Genomic DNA, 22,504 nt, shown 5'->3' with positions numbered 1-22,504 from the left:
TTGAAAGTATATGGTTTTTAGAATGAAATACATAATGAAAATCAATATTTTTTGGCTGCTTCGACCAACAGTACCTTGTCTACCCTTTACTGAATTTGATCTGATTATATATAATTATAATAAAAATATATTCATCTAATACATATATGCCAAATTATCAGCTTTACTATTTGTCACTCCTTACAAAAACTTTAATCTGCCATACAAGGAGTGTGAATTTCAATTTCCTGAATGGGTGAGCCCATTTGAAATCTACACCGCCCCCCCCCCCCTCCCATGTGTGAGATAAAGGCAATGTCTTCAATAGAGGATATACAGATATCAACTGGAAAGACCATTTGACATTAATCCAATATTGGAGGCTTCTGTTCATGCAGACACTTATAGTCCAGTTTCCCTTTGAAAAAGGAATAAAACTAAAACCAATAATCCCTCTAATTATCCTGTGCTGATAGATTATTAATAAAGCTGCCCAGTGGCAGTGCTACCGTAGGGGTGGGGTGGGGGGGGTGGTGTTGGGTGGGTGTCAGAACTCTTGACCCCTGTTTCCCCCAGTAAAAACCCAAAATTAAATTTGTTGATCCCCCCCAATTCACATTGCCCCCCAATGCCCCACGTAAAATAATTCCTGGTGCCGTCACTGAAGCTGTGAAGTGTTAAGTGTGCGGACAGGTTCCATAACAACATTATTACATATCATTTTTCTATCAATTGGTTTATCTACTGTGGTTTATCATTGGGATAACTGGGAGTGAAATTGGCCAGAGGCTAATTACCAGTAATTGGCTTAGTTTTATCCCGGGTTTTATATCCTTTTTTTTGCAAAATCCAAGTATACAGAAATATGCAATTGAATGGAGACTTCACTGCTGTTTTCCTTTTTTTTTCTCATACGAAAGACATACCTGATGAAAATTATACGAGGGGCAGTCAGTATGTTTTAAGAGTTGACTCGTGACGTCATTTGTGGATTGTTTTTCATGGCATTTCTCAATGATTACATAAACACTGTACCTTTGTCTTTCAAACAACACATGTAAAAATTATGTCGCACACATGATTACGTAACAGCATTAGCATAAAATCAATGGTCTAGAGTCACCTGGTGAAATTGAGTCGTTTTGTTAAGGAAATAAGAGGCTGAAATGAGGTATTGTTGTATTTTCTATATTTTCTCGGGAATTAAAGTATGGAGAATGCTGCCTTTTGGAACAGTAATAGAACACAAACTATCAGTTTATTTAACCATGTTTGTTGGGCTGTAAAGGTTTTAGTTTATTAAAAATGCGTGGTCAAATGTGTCTTATTTTTGACAAAAACAAGGGTTTTTTTTCTATAAAAATCTTGATATTGCCAAAAATAGCAAACGTGGAAATTTAATTTTTTTTGCCAGTTCTGTTGACTAATCGCCAAACATTAAAACGGGAATCTCCCTAGAAAATATTTGAATCCGTGATTAAAATATAACCGTTATTCTACCATTGTTACATTTATACAAAAAGTAGTGGTACAGAGAGAGAGGCCATCGTTTGAATGAGAAATTTATTTTTAAAACTTTTCTGTTCATTTCAGGTTGAGATCATCCATAAAAATTCATATGAATATTTAAATTCAAATTTTCATAGCATTTTGTAATATTTTAGGCCCTATTTACATGGAATTTTGCAATTTTCGTGCATTTCCACCATGTTGTATCAGTCGTCCTACCTACGCATGCGCAGATTGTTGTTTGATTTGCACCAGTTATCATCGCACTGAGTACCAGTTCTCACACGTGACCAGTCATTACATTTTAGTCTGTTTCATTTTGGAGATAATTAATGTCATTTGTAATAACTGCTTTTTCATTTTCGCCATTTTTGCAGAATAATTTTGCTTCCATTCAAGCCCTAAAGTTGTTGAAGTTTCCAGGCGTCTCATTTTCACCCAAGTTTAATGGCAAGTCTCATATTTTACCAAATGCAAACTGAGGACCTAGTGTTTATTCCTGCCTAAAACTAGCCATATGCACCTTGTACTTTTGCTGTTCTCAGACATTTTAAACACGTGTTTTTTCTGTAATTTAAAAGGCCCGCCTTTTTTTTTTTTTTTTGGCAGTGTCCCTAGTCTATTGATTTTATGTTCATGCTGTTACGTAATCATGTGTATGATATAATTTTTACATGTTTTGTTTGAAAGACAAAGGTACAGTGTTTATGTAAGCATTGAGAAATGCCATGAAAACAATCCACATATGACGTCACGAGTCAACTCTTAAAACATACTGACTGCCCCTCGTATATATACTCATCTTTCACTTTTAAGCTATATTACTACAAATTAAAAATATTTTAGCACTTTTGCCATGATTACTGATATTGGCCTATACTATTATATAATCTGCAATAATTTTGAACCATAAATTTATAATGATACATTCTTTTAACAACACATTTCATATTCTTGCAATAATTATTGCATCCACCATTTCCCCTGCTTTAATCGTAACTACATCATCGCTCTTCGGTGGTAACGCTAATAGTGCGTTGGCCTCGCACATACTCAGTAACCTGCTACTCATCTGGTTGCCAGTACTGGTTGCCACGGGAACGGATTCACCAGGTTGCCAGGTCAGGATGGATCGGTGGAATTCTGGTCTAGGATCAAGTTTGATGTCGGAAAGAAGCTGTGGAATGACAAAGCAAAAGAAACATAAGAACCAAATTTGGAAAAATGACCCATCCATTTTTGCGGCGCATACCCTTATCATGGTTCAAGGGCCCCAGGCCCATGACCTCAATTTTGTCGCACTTTGCGTGAATCAAAATTGATTCTCACAAACTCAGCTGGCAAGAATCAAGTGAAAAATGACTGGTCATCGTAACATACCGCATACAGAATGGATATGATTTGGAGAGAATCGATCCTGATTCTCACAATCTTAAGTTTCTATCGTTGCCCTGGACCCTCATCACATTTCATATATGTGACCTGCTCTGACAAAGCCAGGAACCAGTCTCATTTTTGACATTTCATGATTTGCATAAAAATGTAAGTACTAGACAGCAAGCAGTAAGCTAAGCTTTAGAATTATACCAAATCATATAAATAGCATCAATACTTTTCAAGATATGGATAATTTTGTAAATGATACCTTGATATTTTTGCCAAATTGCTATTCTGAGTTATGGGCCAATTAGTTTCCTACCTTACACAGGATTGAATAGGGATTATCATAGTTGATTATTGATTAAATAAACCTCTTTTTACTAAATACTTTCCAAGAAAGTAAGTCCACTTAGTCACACAGTCAAATACCATGAAATTAAGAATTCCAATTTTTTTTTATTGGAATGTCATCTTTAAAGGCTTATAACTCAAAAACATGCCTGGCGACTTGTTCCAGGTTTTGTTGGAGCTGGTCACATATTTGCAAATGATGCACGCTGTATTTTCTTCAGAATTCAAATCACCCACATACCTTTGCTTTGACCCTGGTGAGTTCCGGTTTTGAATATCCTTTCATCTTACGTAATGCTGGCAGTACAAATAAGTTGAAACATACTATAGCTGATACGGGATTACCTAATAAAACAACAAAATAACATGATTTATCAATAAAAAAATGCTTCCTACTGACCACATGCATCTGGGGATTCCCCTTCTATGTACATCCAATGCATCCGAAGTTCTGCAATAGGTTGGAGTTGTGACATTAATGATTTTAGTTGAGAAAATTAAATGTTTTGTTTTATTTGTTTGGGAAGATGACTAGGATTATAACTTATTTTGGTCTTAATGAAAAGCCTGGTTATTCCTTTCTAATTTGATACCAAATTTGGGATTTGAGACTTGATACCAAATTAAGGTCTATACATTGCTGCTAATTACTTTTATGATTAAGCTGAGAAAATCTTCGGTTGTACAAAGTGTGGACATAGGAGGTGTGGACACGGAGCCATACAAACTGTATGGAAAGGGTCCAGACATGGTTGTTTTCCCTTTTATGTTGATTTACGAACTAAAATCCATAACTATTTAGTACCAACGTCGATAGCAATCATATAGCAATTAAATAATTAAGTAGTTTGTGCAATTTGAATTCATTAATTAGACTAGCAAACTGGCCACTCCAGGTCTTTTTCCATAGATTTCAATGTGAAACAGTCTATTTTCAGAATTGCATGTAATTAGTCCAAACATGTCAATTGACGGGATATTTGTACTCTTTCAGGGTTGTTTTGATTATTTGTGACTTAAACCCTTACTGAAGGTATTTTATACAGCCAATTGGCATTGATTAAGATTTTAAAGATTATCTAATCAAGTGGCTTACCAGGTAATGCAAAGAACAGTTTCTTGCTAGAATCCTCCATTTCCATGGTAGCAAATGTTGTAGGTTTCCTACAGAAATAGACAATATTACATTAAGAAACATCCTTCCAAAGTGTACCTTCGCATGCAGTCCTATCATCACTGAGTATCCCTTTCATACACCTGAATTAGGAACGGACTGCTATGAGATGTTTGTCATAATTCACACAGGTTTATAAAACACCCTTCCAAAGTGTACCTTCACAGGCATTCCTATCATCACTGAGCATCCATTTCATACACCTGATTTGGGAACTGACTGTTATGAGGTGTTTGTCATGACTCGCACAGGTTTAAGAAAAAACCTTCCAAAGTATACCTCCATATGCATTCCTATCATCACTGAGAATAAACCTGAATTGGGAACTGACTGACATGAGATGTTTGTCTCAACTCACCCATGTTTAAGAAACACCCTTCCAAAGTGTATTTGGCAAGTATAATATTTGGAACTTCCAATAATACTTGGAATTTCCAATCATCACTTCAATACCCATTTCATACACCTGAATTAGGAACTGACTGACATGAGATGTTTGTCTCAACTCACCCAGGTTTAAGAAAAACCCTTCCAAAGTGTATCTTGGCATGCATTCCAATCATCAACGCATACTTAAGGAGATCCTTCTCTCCCATAGAAACCCCTCCTGACGTGATGACGACATCTGCCTTACCAACAGCTTCTTTCAACAGCTTCTGTAGGTTTTCTGGACTGTTGATAGAAATATAATTAAAATTTCAATTGAGTATTAATCCTTACAGGTGGTGGGCAGTTCGCTATTTTCACATGGTGTTTTGCACGCCCAATCGCCCATCACTAAAACAATCTTATTCCATTCTTGAATTTCAGGGGGGGAGGCAAAATCGACAAATTTTGTGGAAAGGTGGAAATGTACGTAATTTTGGGGGTTTTGCCTCAAAAGTGGGGGCAAACTGGGAGGGGCAAGAAAAATATTGGTGGGGGGGTGGTAGTGCCGCCACTGGGTCATTGATATACCAAAATGCTGAAAATGCTACCCATGTTTGCGGCACTTCCAGGTATAGTAGTTTGTACTGAGTACCGCCCCCACCCCACACACCCCGGCTTGGATATAACTTATAGGTGCAAAATAGTATATCCAAACAGTCCATAGAATAGTGTGAACAGTATACCACAATCAGTGATGAGGCTACTACTTTTGCTTATACCATCAAAATAACAATATCTTGGCTGTAAAAGTTATAAGAAAAATATGAACTTTCTTCAGATGTTAAATTTGAAAAGACAATTAACTAACAAGATAAGTAAATGTTGGGGGGTCTCATCTGATATAGCATAACATAATATTCTTATTCAGTGGGTGTGTCTTGTAAAGAATTCACATAATTTGATTGGTTTTCTGGTGTATAATATCACACAATGGTGGATAGTGATATTAGTCAGGGCACACGCCGCCACACAACGGCGTCACGCTTGTTGCTCCTCAATGATTGCGTGATAATGCTTTGCGTAATACACATGCGAGAACTAAGAACGCGGTTCGGCGGCTTAGATGTTTATGATGGTTTCGTTCATTTAAAACAAATTTTAATCGACATATGGAGGACCACTACTCAAAATATTCACCAGGCAAAAGACAAAATCCTATCTTTTATTCTCTAACTAATAAACAGATAGACAAACAAACAAACAAAAACAAAAAAGTAAACATAAACCAACCCAGGCCCATTGTCAGGATTTATTGGGGTACGTGGAGCTAAATGGAATTTTTTCTTCAAAACAAGACTTATTTCAATGTTTTACCCCAAAAATATCAGTGGACCTTCTGTGAATTTTTCTTTAAAAGAAGCCTGAATGATTTTCAATGTTTGAGACAGAAAAAATTGAATTTTTTTTTTTATTGACATGGGGAGGAGGGTGTGTCACACCCCGCAATCCCTGGCTACGGCTTTAAACCTACCTGTCTTTAGCAATACCCATATCCAAAGTCTTATAGCCATGTTCTTTTAGTACTGATAACAGTGTAGTTCTGTTGCTATCAAATATATGGCCAGGTCTCAACTGCTGATGGGGCTCACAAAGCTGAAAACAATCACACATATCAAAGTTAATAAAATAATTGCTTAAGCCGTGAGACTATAGCTACGTTTGTGTGGATCCATTACTGCTAGCAAAATGTTCTTGTTTTATGGATTCAATCATGTTTCACCGTTGTTCATCACTGTTTAACAACGATGCGTCCGTGCCCCAGCTGCCCGAGCTATTTTTAACCACACAGATGCGCCGGATGCGAGTTGCTAAACGGTGGAGAACAACAGTGAAACATGATTGAATCCCTTTAAACAACGAAAACAAGCTAAAGATTGTCTAATTCACATGATTATTATTTCATGAGGAATGTGTCAGTTAGTCTTTGCCTCTCAACCTTAGGCGTACAAGAAGATCAGTGATTTCTATGTTGATATCCTTAAGCAATGAAACTACAAAATAAAACGTCAATGTTTAGCCGCTATCTCTCCACCATGTATACGTAAACCAAGTTCCAAGCATGACAAATTTTACACGTTCACACGTATGCGCGCTTCCATTAATGTGACGGAAAAGTGTGGATTCATCACCGATTAACGATGTTTGGCTCCTGTACAAAGGATAGGAAGAGTTGTTGAAGTCACTTTATAACTATCACTTTCTAATAAATGTGGAATGAATGGGGCAATGAAATATTATATGACCCCCAGGTCACAAATCTTGCTTCCCCAGTTGTCTCCTCACGGTCAGCTCGTATACAAAATTATAAGACTAAAATTAAAAAAAGCTTTGTCCAAAGGCAATCGTTTTTCTAAGCGTGTTCAGCTGAAACAGCAAATTCATTTTTTATTTCTTGTTTTTTTATATTTCCTTTTATTTTTTTGCCGTAAAAGCATTATATGCTGAGAAATAAATACTTGATTCGATATAGGTATAAAACAATTGATATTTGTACTTCAATTGTGTAAATGAACCACACTTTTATGCTGTGTACTTTTGAACACTCTCAATGACATCTTTAATTCAAAAATGTGCTTTTAAAGGATATTTAAAAAAAATGCATTCTGCATTCCTTTTTGAAACTGCCAAGGGGTTTGAGACATAGCATTTTGTTTACTTTAGCCTAAACGTTTATTACTTCCCTGCGGGTTAAAGAACATACAAGGGGTTTTGCCCCTTGACCCCCATTATAGCATTCCCAATTGTTATGCTTGCTTGATCTCACTACACTACGTTTTGCATTCCCCCTAAAAATGTCTGCTTGCCCCATTGGTTATTAGCAATTTTGTTGAGAACTGCATAAAACTACTATGTTGTTGTTGTTTTGATCATTCCATTTTCCTTTATATTGCAAATATGGCATTTATGTGTCCACCATATTCTATCACCATACCAAGTTTGAAGCTGATCGGTTATTGCGTTGGAGCTGCACAGTGGATTAAATCCATCCTGAAGAAAAAGAAAGCGACCTCTGCTCCGGGCAACGGCGGACTACTTTATGGGTTGTTGAAAAATTTACCATCAACGCACCATTTCATGGCAACATTGTTTACCAAAATCCTCCAATGCGATCCCAACCCGCCGGAATGCTGGTCTGAGTCCAGAGTTGTATTGATCTATAAAGCTGGGGAGACTGATAAACCTGAGAACTTCAGAATGATCTCCTTGACTTCGTGCATTAGCAAGATATTTCACCAAGTTCTTGCCGACAGGACAGGGGCATATCTAACCAAAAATGGCTATATTAACCCAGATGTCCAAAAAGCGTTTTTAACGGGGATTAACGGCTGTATTGAACATAACAGTCTTCTCCAGGAAGCCATCGCATTCTCTAAATCAAGGAAAAAAACCTTGCACATGACCTTCTTTGATTTAGCGGACGTGTTCGGCAGCGTCAGTCATACCCTAATTACTCATTCCATGAAAAGATTCAATCTTCCGGAAAATACCATCACCTACGTTGAAAATTTATACGCGCGGCTTAGTGGTTCCTAATATCAATAATCAGTGATTCAACAAAAGAATTTGACCATTACATGTCAAATCGGTCCATATCACGACGACATTTTTTAAAATCCAACTTGCAAAACTTCTTTTTATTTTTATTTTGTGATATTGTGTGGCTTGTAGCACCTGTAATCAAGTTTGATAACAATTTTGGTATTATTTGCTTTAAAACCAAGTCAATGCAAAAAAAAAGCAATTGAGAAGTGCTGTTACTGTGGATATCAGAATCAGATTGCGATAATCGTCTTAAAGTGTGATTATTCAGAAAGCGCCAAGAGAATCAATTGGATTGTTAGGGGTTAATACCCTGCACCTACAAATCTGACTGCCAGTTACGTATATGCCTCTCTGTACACAAGACTGACGGCTTCATAATATTGTCTCCTTCAAAGGACATACCACATGCATGGTCCAAACACACTGTGCCCCTCCTTCCCCCTAGATCCATGCACTGGTGGATCCACTGGTGACTCTCTGTAGTACAGATTGTACACAATACTGATGCCTTCATTAATTATATCTCCTTCAAAGGACACAGCATGCATGGTTCACATACACTGAGTTCTTCCCTCACCTAGATCATGTGGATTTAGCTTACATGTGTGGCACTCTGTACACAAGACTGATGGCTTCATAATATCATCTCCTTGAAAAGGACATGCCACATGCATGGTCCACACACACTGAGCCCCTCCTAGGTCCACTGGTAGGTTCAGATGAAGATAGGGGCAAAGTCCTGTGTTTAAAATATGTTCCACTTATTCTTTATTGTAACTGTACCTCATTGCCAGTTGATACCACTGCCACTGTAGGGGATTTCAAAACTGCAACCTTGGTGACTCCAACCGATGCAAGTAAGCCTAACTCTGATGGTCCAAGTTGAGTTCCCTTCTTTAAAATGGTCTGGCCCTTTTTGATGTCACATCCTATGGGCCTGCGGACAAGCAAACAAACAAATGTGACCCATTGCATTAAAACAAGGCAGTTGCCTCAGTTCAACGATGTACATTTCTTATTATTATCACAAATTCATAAGCTTGTCATAAAAAGCATGAACAAAAATGTGCCTTTTTATGGGCAGGGCTTTTGTCACCTGGTGCCACCACCAGTGGCTGCACCATGGGGGACCAATATCCCCAGTCAGAACTCTTACCCCCCCCCCCTCCTTTCCCCCCAGTATAAACCCAAAATTGCAAATATTTCCCACTTTTTGCAGCAATTTGGCACAATATTTGTTGATTTTGCCCCCCCCCTCCATTCACTTTCCCCAATGCCCCCCCAAAAAAAAAAAATTCCTGGCACCGCCACTGACTGCCACTATAAAATTCTGGTGCTTTGTGTTAATGCCACAGAGATTATACCAGTGAATTTAAACATTAATGAAATAGAACGATAGTTTGTGATCTGCTACCACGAAATGTGCGTAAAGTCGCAAGTTGGTAGTTTCGGGACGTCCTGGTTGACTGAGTTGATATTCTTTGTTTGCTGCGCACCTGTACAAGCCAGCAGTATGTCCTTCTTGAATGGCCCATTGTGCCCCCACTCACAAAGGACATATATAATTTATACAGACATACTTCTGGCTTGAACAGGTGCATGTGGAAACAAAGAATACCAACACAGTAGCCAGGGTGTCTCGAAACTAAACAACTTGCGACTTTACGTTCATTTCGTGGTAGCTGGTCACATTTAAGCTTCTTTGAGCTTGATCGTTACAAAATGTTTGCGCACTTATTGCTTAGCGTGCATTTTTGACAAAATGTGTTACACAAAGAACACAACCAACAACACACTTGAATCAAAGTTTGCCTGGTGCATTTTAGCGATATCATCCGGAGGTACACTATTTGCCCTCCATGAGCAACGTCAACATGCAAACAAGGAAACGTTGGTATTCTTCGGTTCTTGGAAACAAAGGTCAGTAGTTAAGTTTCTATGATGTCATTGATCTTTATGTTAATTGTCCCTTACCTGATGTCTTGACCCACTTTAGGTGCAACTACAATTTTCACTTCCAGCTCTGTCTGACCCTAAAACAAAACACAAATTGGTAAAAAAAATACAGAAAATCAAATTGGGTTATTCCACTTGAAATACACTCCCCCTGTGGAAGATTTAGCTAAAGTATACCACAGAATGCGCATGGGTTTCAAATAGAATAGATAATTGGGTAACTTCCATTTGTAATACTCACTCCAGTTGTGGAAGATATAGGTAAAGCCATATACAAGGGGAAACTAATTAACCCTAGCCAATTCCATTTGAAAAATATACTCCCTCTGTGGAAGACATTTCTTAAACCTTCCACAGGGGTATGGCAGATTTTGATTGGAATAGCAAATTGACAAAGTATTTTAACAAAAATATTACGTGCCCTAGATTTAAACTTTTACTTAACCCCATTAGGGACTGTTCACAAAAACTTGTAAGGGGGGGGCCTGATGCCAAAAAATTTCATCGCAAAAATTTTGCAGGCCCCCTTTACAGACCTCAAAAATTTCAGGGGCCCCCTTTTTGATATGAAAATTATGGGTCAACCCCATAGAAAAGCATAATTATAAACTCAATTTCCCCAGGAAAATTTGTGGTCATTATTTTCAGGGCCCCCCCCTAAGAGGGTCAAAATTTTCAGGGCCCCCCCTTTGCATCAGCCCCCCCCTTACAAGTGTTTGTGAACGGTCCCTTAGCTTCTTTGATAAGCCCTGTTTCCTCATTTGAACAACAGCAGCATCAGGTCCCTGTAGTATAAGGTGCCAATCCAGAGTGAATCCAGTATTTTGAAAGGGGTAGCCCTCTCATGAAAATGCTCGCCCTCTCATGAAAATGCTCATGAAATAATTAAGGCTGTGAAGAAGCCATTACACTGCTGAGACCACCCTCCTGCAGTGGGACACTGTACATTATATATTGTCATTATCAAATTATAGCTCTATAGCTGTCATCATGGTCATAAGTCTCAGGGAGCAGTGCCAGGCCCCCTTCCCCTGGAGGCCACACCTTGGATCTGCACCTTTTTGCGCATACCACTGTTCCTCAACTTGTACGACAGCATCAGCTCTGTACTAATACATACATTGTACCCTAAATGTAACCTTTCACCTTACCCCGTCAGTTTCTTTCACAAGCTCTGTATCCTCTACTTGTACGACAGCGTCAGCTCCCTGTGGTACGGGGGCGCCAGTAGTAATGCGTATGGTATACCCTGGTATGACTTCACTCTTTGGCATCGCCCCTGCTGTGGAATCACTCAGCACTTTGCGAACACCAATGCCATCTGATGCTGAAAAACAGAAATATTTAAAATAAAATCCACATACTTTATTCGAAATTAGCCCGAAAGTTTCATAAGGTGTAGGTAGCTCCATACATACACAGTACATTAACTGAGCAGACAGTGAAGGGGCGGCACTACCAGGGGGGAGGGGGCAAGGGGGAGCATTTGCCGATTTATGTCGACTGAACATGGAAACAGCAGCCGATAACTGCATCTTTTAGCTTGAATTTAAGACCTCATTCGTTGAAATCGTTCAAGAAATGAAGACGTTACAATGATCCACAAACCCAAAGGAAGACACATATTCAAAAGTTGCAATTTGCTCCATTGCATGCCCTATTGAACTGTACACAAAGCGTTCTTGAACAAGAGAACTAGCATTGTGCTGCAATTGTTTCAATCAATTTCAACAAATAAGGTGTTAAATCAGAGCTACAGAGTACAAGTATTTTAATTTGGGCATATATGGCTTTGTTTAGGATATACAGGGGTGAACATAACTGGTACCTTAATAGTTTGGCTTTCTGTATATATATACTTACTGATAACTGCATAGCCATCTTTGATTGATGCCTTGAATGGTGGGAGTGGATAGTCTGCTGTTACGTCACATGCTAATATGCGATTCATGGCATCTGTAATATTATATATGATGAAAACAATAGAATGAGAACAAACAACATTGGGAAATATAGGCTATTCCATTTAAAATCCACACTTCCCCTGTGGAAGATTCAGCTAAAAATTTCCACAGAGGGAGTATGAGTTTTGAATAGAATGGATAATTGGGTAGCGTCCACTTGAAATACTTATTCCAGTTGTGAAGATATAGGTAAAGCCATATTATAGGGGGAATATGGGTTACAAAATGATTAACTCTGATCAATTACATTTGAAAAACATAATCCCCCTGTGGAAGATATTTCCAAAATCTTCCACAGGGGTAGTGTGGATTTCAATTGGAAAAGCCCAATTGTGGCTCTTGAGGATGGTATTGTATACAAATATGTGACTGCTACCACAAAATGTGTATGAAGTCGCAAGTTGGTAGTTTCAAGATCATCCTGTCTGACTGAGTTGATGTTCTTTGTCTACCGTGCACATGTAGAAGCCATTAGTATGCCCGGCCCATTGTGCCCCCATTCACAAAGGACATACAGACAAATTTCTGGCTTGAAAGGAATGAAAGCTCTTGAACAGGTGCGTGTGAAAAAAAACACCAACTCGATAGCCAGGGCATTTTGAAACTACCAACTTACGACTTTACGTTAATTTCAAAGCGCTTTACATAATTATATTCCATTGCCACCAGTTTATATTTAACATTTTTGTACTGTCATAGTTGGCAGTGGTGATACAAGCCCACCCTTTTTATTTTATACCCTTTATACCATAACTCCGAAACCCACCCTTTCTAAGCGTGGTTACTGATGATAGATAAGTGGTTATGGTGGTCCAGGAGGTGCAGATTTGCATCCAAAGAAGTTTTAGATGACCAAACAGAATGGGATTTCAATTAATATACATGTATTTTATTATGTTTCATTTAGTGTCATTCAATCAGAAATTGCAGTGAGTGTTGAGATTGCAATTGTTGACTTCTAAACCCACCCTTTTCATCAGTGACCACGCTTTATATTTGGACACGCATTTCAACCAGAAATCAAACCCACCCTTTCAGGCATTTTGTGGACCCTTCAAACCCACCTTGAAAGCATAGGTTACCAACTATGACTGTTTTCCTAAGCCTATATAGATAAAAATTGTTTGTCCCTTCCCTTGCCTTCCACCCCCCCACACTTTATAGCTTGTCAAATTCTTACCCCCCCCATTCTAACAAAATATGCTTGTTCACCTGTAAAACTAAACTTAATTTAATGCATCAACCGCCACTGTGGATCTTTATAGATAAACCAAAACTTGACCACTTATTTAATGCCTTCCTCACGGTGAGTTTGTTTGGGGAAATTTTGGCCTGGCCGGGGGTACTCAACTTTGGTTTTGGTAGGGACGTGCCACTGAGAATTTGAAAGTGGACCCATAAATATACCAATTTTTCAAGAAATTTGGACCCATTGATATACCAAAAGTCAACATTTTCTCCAAAAAGGTAAATCCGGCCCTAGATTTACCCTCTCCCAGGGCTCATACTTACCATTGCAAGCGATGGTTTCTTGCTGTAATACTGCAGCATTTTCCATTACTTTCTGATATGCTTCCTCAAAACTCAGCATGGGGTAGGGAGACTGACGAGGTCTCCTGGCGACCTTATCGATGTCATGATGGCCATGATGATCATCTGTGAAAATTGAGCAATTAATTAATAACCAATCAAGCAATCAACCATGCAATCAATAAATAGAAACATGTGCAGTGGAAACTCGTTAACATAACAAATAGTCTGTTAACACAAAATTCCTGACAATATAAAATATTTTTCCAAGTCCCAAGCATATATCTTATACATTATAAATGCCTGATTACACATACTTGTACCTGTAATCTGGGCCCTGACTATTTTCTTTGATTATACTAGCCAAAAGGCTAAAAAGTTTTGAGGTAAAATATCAAGAGCTATCTTAAGAACCAAAACTAGGCTTGTTTGTACTCATTTTAATGCATTTATCATGCTGATTCCAAAAATGGACATGAATATGAACATTGAATTATGAAAGTTTAAAAAAAATTCTTGTCTGCAGCTGATACCAGCGTGGAGAGAGTTAACAAAGTTCCACTGTATTTTGTAAGCAATCAAGTGCACTGGGGTTACCCAGTACAAATGACCATACAGGGCAAGATACAGGGATGTGCTGCAAACATGGGTCAGACAAGGAGGGAGGCGAGGCAACTTCCAATGGGGCAAACTTTGACAAAAATTGTCAAAAATGGGCTAAACAATACAATACAAAAGGCTTAAAACTCAGCCAGTATAACAAAATAAAAATGTTAGCAAACAGCATCTTTCACATGTTTCATGTGTATCAAAGTGCTTAATATTATTTTATTCCGCTGTCGGTAGAATATGTCAGCTGCCATACTATATCCGAGGCATGTTTATATCTTTGGGTAGCACTCAATGGACAATATTCATAACAGCTCTCCATTTCACCATTGGGTAGAGAGAGGCAAGTAGGGTAAAGTGCCTTGTCCAAGTGCACAACACGATGGCACCACTACTGGGGCTCAAACCCGGAATCCACCGATTGCAAGGCAGAGCCTGTACTGATGTACCACCGTGCCTTCATATTGGGGGTTGGTGATTTGGGGGAATCTTTGCTTACCATGGTGGTGATGGTGGGCTTGATCAGTTGTGTCTCCTCCATGCTGTATCAATTAAAAAAGAAAATTAATTAACCCCTGAAAGAGAATGTCATTATACAAACAGGAACAAAATCTCATTTGGAGGCAATTAGGAGAGGGACAATTATTTATGTCTGGATATGAAAGGGGCATTTAAGGCATGCACAACATAAATTGATGTAATTTGATTGATTATGTAATTAGTACCCCTACACATGCTCATTAAATGCAAGTCATTAATAGGCTTAGTAATGGGCCCAGAGAAGGGTCTTAGCTAGCCACCCGTCTGGCCGTCATTTTAGACGGCCAGTTTGCTCCTGGGACGGGCAAAATTAATGCCTTTGACAGATGCTATATCATAAATTGTATGTTTTTAGAAGCTAATTGCCCTTTTTAGTAGACCCAATTTGTAGAACAAGGCCATATCAGCACATATTTGAACTCTTTGAACCCCCAATGGGCTATAATAGATGTCTGGTAAATATTTTAAAGGTCAGATTAGGACAGGCAAATGTATTCAAATGATGGGCAACCCTCAATTTCTAGCTAAGACCCTGGCCCAGAGGGAAACTCAACAACAATATTAAGTTTGTCGATAGGCTTTCTCAGCAGAAATCCATTAAACTATAGTATTTCTACGAGTACGCCATCAAAATACTTCAACAGTAGTGTGCACACGTGTGACCAACGTACTGTTTCTAAATACCCCTAAACAAGTTTTGGTCTTTCCGCAAAAAGTGACCCCTAAACCCCAATGATATTTGCACCACATATGACCCCCTAAACAAGTTTGAAAGAAAATATGACCCCCTAAAACAGGCTTACATGTCATGTGTAAATATCTTGAAAAACATCCTTTTTTTGTAGACCCCTAAATGTACCCAGAGCAAATGGCTCCCGGGAAATGGCTATGCTAGTTGAAATCCATAAACCCCCTATGGAAGACATAATCTTCCACACAGAATGGAGTTACCTGAATGGGTGACTCCATTTGAAATCCACACCCCCCGTGTTGGATATTAAGGTCATGTCTTTCATTGGGGGTGTATGGATTTTAACTGGAATAGCCCATTGGGTTCCCTAATAGTTATTGAAGACAAAGTTGCTACATCGGCACAAATAGTCATAGCATGAGTGTATTCCCTCCTTCTGAAGGGATGATAAGTCATCGGTAGTATAGAAAGTCATACATGTATATCAGTCGGTTTCTGAAAGAGTAGGGTGTTTACCCCTTCTGTCCCAGTTTGTCAAGGGGAGCCCTTTAGCATTGCTATAGCAATGCTAAAGCAGTAAAATAAAAAATATATATAAATAAATGTTTAAAAATACACAATATTACATTGTATTGTAACTCCAATGTCAGGAGCATTTTTTTTTCTTGACCCAAAGGCTTGTTCCTTATCTTCAAATATGTTTCTCACTTCTTTTTCCATATAAGCCTGCATGATTCTATAGGCTTTTTAGCCTGGCTTGAGCATTTTGTTTGAGCCTGGTCCCATCAGGACCCAAGTGGGTCTCCACACAGAGCAGCCGCTTAACCAAACAAACTTTCAACAAGGTAATGGATAATATTTTTAAGTGTTGAATCCTGCAATAATTTTGCTCATGTGCATCTAGTGGTATCCAATATTAATTGGTGTGGAAGGGGGAAGTTTAACCAATCGGTCTGGGTGGACACACACCTGGGTACTGATGGCACCAGGCTCAAGCCAAACTGAAAAGCTTATATAAGCATGCTGGCCTGTAATTAGAGAGAAAAAAAAAAAAAAAGAATTGAAGAGAAAGAACAAGGGGAAAAGGGCCACTCCCAAGTCCCAACGTTTTGCTCTTTGCCCTTGTTTGGCACCAAATAAAGCAGTATTTGGGCTATCAGGCATGTGAAAAAACAACAATGGAAATGTGCATTTTCAAAAAGTTTTTTCTTCATCGCCTAAGGGATGAAATCAAAACTCGAGTTTTGATTTCATCCCTAATACAGAATTGACAAGAAAACATGGTACATAATACTTTCATTTTATTTTCATATTCATGATTCATGAAATTATACAAAATAATATACATATCGTTTTCATGGAAGTCTTTGTTATACAAACAAGAAAAGTGACATTGTGATATAAATGCGACATGATTGTTTTTCAATCAAAGAATTTACAGTATAAGAGAATAAAAATATAAATCCACCATATTAGATAAAAAGGTGTGTCTAAAAATGGGATATTCCAGTTAAAATCCATACACCCCCTACAGTGGAGCGTGGCCGAGCATTGGACTGTGAATCCCAGGGTCCTGGGTTCGAAATTTGAGTAGGTCTGCTTGAGCTTCAAAAATACACTCATCTACGCTAGGTTCCAGAGTAAAAATAAGTACAGCATGTCTGTACGCAGTGCGATAATACTCATACATATGAGGCCTGCACTAATGAAGAAGAAGGAAGACATGGCCTTAATCTTCCACACAGGGAGTGTGAATTTCAAATGGGGTTACATAAATGGGTGACTCCATTTGAAATCTACACCCCCTGTGTGTGAGGTTAACGTTATGTCTTCCATAGGGGGTATGGATTTAAACTGGAATAGCCCTTTGAATATTAGTACTGGTTTCTGGTACAATTCTAAAAACAAATTCTTTTAAAAACATATTTGCACCAATATTTACGTTTAAAAAACAAAATTATTTCTGAGACAAATGCCCACTGCAAAATGAACGGGTGCAGTAGCTGTTAGCCCGGGGCTGTTAGTTAGAAATAAATGTTAAAAACGAATGTTTTTTAACCAGGCTTTTGATTGGTTACAAACACTGTTAAATCATTATAAAATACCATCAAGTAGTTTCCCTTCTTTCTCTTTTTTTTTTAATAAGCGCCTCAATTTACTGACATGATATATCTGATCTTGTATCATACCTGCTGAGCATGTCACATGTGTCGAAGCACCGTATCATGTTAGTAGGTACATACGCATGCATGGCTCTGCATGACAACTCGCACAGCAATGATTGTAGAAATGTTTCATAACAATCATAGCAGGCTACAAACTGGTGTAATTGAATTTATGGGCTACTTTTCATACTATTGGCCTAAATCCATACACCCACTATGGAAGACATGACTTTAATCTTCAACACAGGGAGTGTGCATTTCAAACTGAGTCACCCAGTTACCAGAATGGGCGACTCCATTAGAAATTACGCCCACTGTGCGAGAGATTTTACGGTCATGTCTTCCGCATGGGGTGTATGGATTTCAACTGGAACAGCGTATAACTGTAAAAAATTTCAAACAATTTCAAACAAATTTAAAAAAAATTAAGGTGTAAAAAGAAAATAATAAGAAAATATGTGGTATGCTACTTCTGCTCATAGTTTTACCTTGAATTTTTTTAAGAATGGTATCAATGTATAAAGGCAATATAAGGCAAATGGCCTCAACTTAAAGAAATTGAATTTTTCCCCATAAATTTTGGGATAGGCTTTTATGACAGGAGTCCATAGCAATTAGTAAGTTTTTAGTAGGGTTCGCAACTGGTCAAGTTTGGAACTGTTATGCTTTTGCCAGGATTGAGGAAGTAGCTGTGACTTCTTCAGCACAAAGTACCTAAGAACGAGACATATAGGCTGCCCTTTGCCTACTGATGGCTCTGAAAAAAGTTCCAGAGAAACAATTCAAATTTGTTTGACAGCGAACCCGCTAAAAACTTACTAATTGTTTTCCTTTCCTTATTTTCCATCATTATATTAGAAATCTACTATACCATGATCACTCTTAATAGATAAATATTACGTTTTGTTACTACCTACATAAATTAAAGGTGGGTAACCTGATTGACAGCCTCATCGCCCACTTTACCCCATCAAAATGCAGATTTTGGTATTAGGTATGTTAAAGTTCGTATTTTTCCCATTAACATGTTGAAATATAGCAGCTTTCCAAATGAGCATATTTCCGAAGAAATCATCAAAAAAATAGTCTTGACTGTGCTATACCACATTTGAGACTAATTAGACAGCTTTTTGATGGTACCTTCTGAAATACACCGAGATGGAACTTCTAATTTCAATATGGTACTAAGAAAAAACAGGGTCTTTCATTTGAAATCAATATACTAGTATTATATATGACTATGTTTATCATTAATAAAAACACTGTAGACTACCAATTTCACGCTGTATAAAATGTCAGTAATTCCATAAGGAATTAGTCACATTTACAAAAAACAACAACATTTACATGTTCTTTAATCTTTTTGCATGAATGCTAAAAAGGGATGACATGTTATGTTATACACAGGTTTCAAAGAATTATATTTTCCAAATATATCAGGTCACCTTCCTTTAAGTCTCAAATTCTACATGTAAATTCACAGAAACTTACACCAGCCGACAGCCGTACATTATAGAATAGCGTATTCAGCATATAAGCACTGTGTCTTAAAACTGTGTGCATGCCAATCTCTATCAGTGCACAATGATATGCACTCTCACTCATTACAATTTGAACACAGTCAACGCAGTATACATACAAACCTTAATCATGATATAAAAAATTTAAAAATTTATAGTTGCATCAGAAGTTGAATACATTTGGTTTAGTTTACAATGAATGATGTGACACAATCTTATCCACTCGGACCAAAGTCTGACATTTTGAAAATTCAGGCTCGGGCCTATCTTTAAGGTCGGTCGGGTTGTCTTTGTAAGTCAACAGAGCAAAGTTCGACATACATGTACAGTCATAATTTTTTTATTATGACTTTATGTCCTCTCATAGAACTGCACATTAAATGCCCAAAATAACCAGTAGGATTTCTTTCACTTTACCTTGTTATTTCAGCTCAAAATGGACAGAAACCCTTCTCGACAATTATTACTAGTAATATTTCATCATTTTGAGTACAGAATAACTAAATTTTACTGTAATTAAAGAACTTCAGGCTTAGTCTACACCACTGGGCATTGTAATCATGCAAAAAGTAGAAATTCAAGAAAAATTGATGGCATCATTGTGTTGCAAATTATACATTATGGCTTTAAGCTTACTACCCCTGTTGCTGAAATCCCCAAGCATACTTGGTTGCAAAGTTATAACACGTTCATTTTTTCATGTTTTGTTGCTACTTGTTTTCACAAGTAATCTCAATTTCATTTAAAGAGTTTTTGTCAAAACCAGTTGAAGAAACTTACTTTCTTGCTGACAGTTTCATCAGTGAACCACTGACTTTATAAAAGCTTGTAACTGTTGTGATGATCCAACAGCTGATGACAGGCGGGAAGCTATCACTTCCGGTAGTGATATTATAGTCTTGCTAGCTTTCTCCAACAGTGGATTAAACATGTGACTTAGATTGTCATATGTTTCTCGTCTCTGTTCATAAATCCTCACCACCTCCTCCTGATCTGAATTGATTCTATTTTGGAGACTGCTAATAAGACTAATAACGCTACCAGAAGTGAAATAACTAAGGGGGTGATGAGGAGTTATGAACAGAGACGAGGGGTTTACAATCTAATTTGCATGTTTGATCCAATGTTGGAGACTGCTAGCAAGACTAATAACGCTACCAGAAGTGAAATAACTTCCTGCCAGTCATCAGCTGTTGGATCATCACAACAACAAGCTTCGAAAAAGTCAGTGCCGATGAAACTGTCAGCAAGAGAGTAAGTTTCTTCTATTGGTTTTGACAAATCAAGAAGTCCTGAATTGTTTAATCACAAACATGATAAGCATGTTTCCAAATCTCAATTTCATTACTGCTCACTTTGGTCTGAATAGATCAGATTGTGTCACAGCATCCCTTTAATTTAGTGTACCGTATTCATTCCAATAAGCGCCCAGGGCGCTTAACAAAGTCATTTTGGGTGGGCGCTTATTTTTTACCTGGTTTTTAGTCATCAATCACCGTCTGAAAGTATTTAGTTACTCTCAGTTAGTGCGCCCTCATATGTGTCTTAATTTAATATTATATTGACAAAATGTTTTTGAGGGCGCACTATAAAGATGGCCGCTGCCGTGCCGGCAAAAAAAAAATTTGAGACAGAATTAGCTCAAACTTGGCCTTTTAAAGGCATTTGCAGGTGGTTATTGTGAAGTATTTTTAATAGCTATACATCTGCACACTATGAAATTGCGTCATAATTTAATTTTGGTGAACATTTTGGATACTTTTGATGCTCAATTTCCCTCATGCACGCATGTAAAATCACTCGACAGGTAAGCTTACTGGAAGTATTTTGACAACATTGGATGGATGGTTAATAATTTCATATTGTGTTTGTTGCAAAGTCGCTGGGTGGGCGCTTATTGGGGCATGGGCGCTTATTGGAACAAATACGGTATTCACTATTGGGTTTGTCCAAGCTTTCTAGCCAATTTTTATAAATAAATAAATATCTGTATATTTTGCCCTGCAGCAAAATACATACAATCACCTAGGGACTGATGTAACCTGGCGATGACCGTATCAGTCATGCCTGACGAAGTTCTCCGATGTGTAGGACAAAATATTGTAGTGAGTAAAAATTTTCGACAAGATAAATATTCTAAATTACACCTGAGACTACAGTCACCAAGATGGTTCTTTTTTCTTCAAAATCTCTTTCTGTAGCTTTTGAATTCTCAATGTGTCGCTTGTTTTCTTCATATTTGATAAATAGTAACTCAACTTCCTCTTCGATGGCATTCTCTTTTCCGTGCTTGAATTCTGCATCAACCGTGAGGAAACCACATCTGTGGTTACTTCCTCGCTCAGTGTTTCCAAGGCAACCACATCTCGGATGTCTTCATCTATGCGAAGCTTCTCGCGTCTAGGAGGTACCCACGTTTCGTTGTCTTCTGGAGGGATGTGGTTACCGGTGACATTAATCTTCCAGGTCATAAGGTCACTGATGAATAGTTTAAGTGTGACAAGAACAGAGCAATTGTGTCTGTCTTGCTTGTGAGCCATGCCTTTACAATCTATGGAAAAAATGAACCAATAACACATCAGGATAATGCACTATTTAACCCCCTGGACACTACTGATCATCTAACAGCATTTCTGATTGGTTGATTACTTGAAATGTTCATTTCAATTACCAATTATGAATAGGCTTTAAACTATTAATGGTCAAACTTATTAATACCCTCTTGATTGGTTCAAAATTGGACACAATATTCATTTTGACCAATCGGCAGGTAGTTCTCATGGGGTATATCCTATGCGTACTAGCCATGGGATTCAAAATTTTGTGATATTTTCTCAAAATATCAAGAGGTTTCGTAAGAACCATTGAACCAATACTGGACTTGTTTGTACTCATTTTAATGCATTTTTCATGCTCTTCCAAATATGGTCATACCAATGTACAATTCTTAAATTTATGAAATCTTTAAAGAAAATTTGAAACTTATCGTCTGCAGTCGACGCTCGCCTGGAGAGGGTGAAGTGCTTCTCCCACCCCTCCAATCCCGGGAGATGTAAGGCACTGGTGGGAAATGTAAGCTGGGATTACATAAGGATTAATTGGGTGTGTTCAATGTTAAATTTTGTAACAAATAAGGATTGGATCTTACTGAGAATTAGTGGCCT

At 37.9% G+C, this 22,504-nt stretch overlaps 1 protein-coding gene across 3 annotated transcripts in view; it reads right to left on the bottom strand.

Annotated features, from left to right (window-relative positions):
- Nucleotides 1–2,163: 2,163 nt before the first annotated feature.
- The window catches only part of LOC140146197 (gephyrin-like), a 38,275-nt gene continuing 17,934 nt past the window's right edge, over nt 2,164–22,504 (bottom strand). Inside the window, exons 8-19 of one of the 3 annotated variants that reach the window (XM_072167980.1) lie at nt 14,924–14,966; nt 13,798–13,941; nt 12,185–12,277; nt 11,473–11,648; nt 10,340–10,398; nt 9,149–9,302; nt 6,294–6,415; nt 4,904–5,065; nt 4,316–4,383; nt 3,461–3,564; nt 2,397–2,665; nt 2,164–2,351 (exon numbers count right to left, since the gene is read on the bottom strand). In XM_072167980.1, the coding sequence (XP_072024081.1) occupies nt 2,435–2,665; nt 3,461–3,564; nt 4,316–4,383; nt 4,904–5,065; nt 6,294–6,415; nt 9,149–9,302; nt 10,340–10,398; nt 11,473–11,648; nt 12,185–12,277; nt 13,798–13,941; nt 14,924–14,966 (1,356 nt within the window). In that variant the 3' untranslated portion in view covers nt 2,164–2,351; nt 2,397–2,434. Of the gene's footprint in view, nt 2,666–3,460; nt 3,565–4,315; nt 4,384–4,903; nt 5,066–6,293; nt 6,416–9,148; nt 9,303–10,339; nt 10,399–11,472; nt 11,649–12,184; nt 12,278–13,797; nt 13,942–14,923; nt 14,967–21,275; nt 21,892–22,504 lie in introns of those variants that run through there. The other 2 variants (XM_072167979.1, XM_072167978.1) reach the window with 2 other exon arrangements.

This window comes from Amphiura filiformis, chromosome 2 (assembly GCF_039555335.1).
Source record: "Amphiura filiformis chromosome 2, Afil_fr2py, whole genome shotgun sequence".
Lineage (NCBI taxonomy): Eukaryota > Metazoa > Echinodermata > Ophiuroidea > Amphilepidida > Amphiuridae > Amphiura > Amphiura filiformis.
The sequence above is the reverse complement of the archived record's forward strand: the minus strand, read 5'-3'. Positions and strand labels throughout refer to the sequence as shown.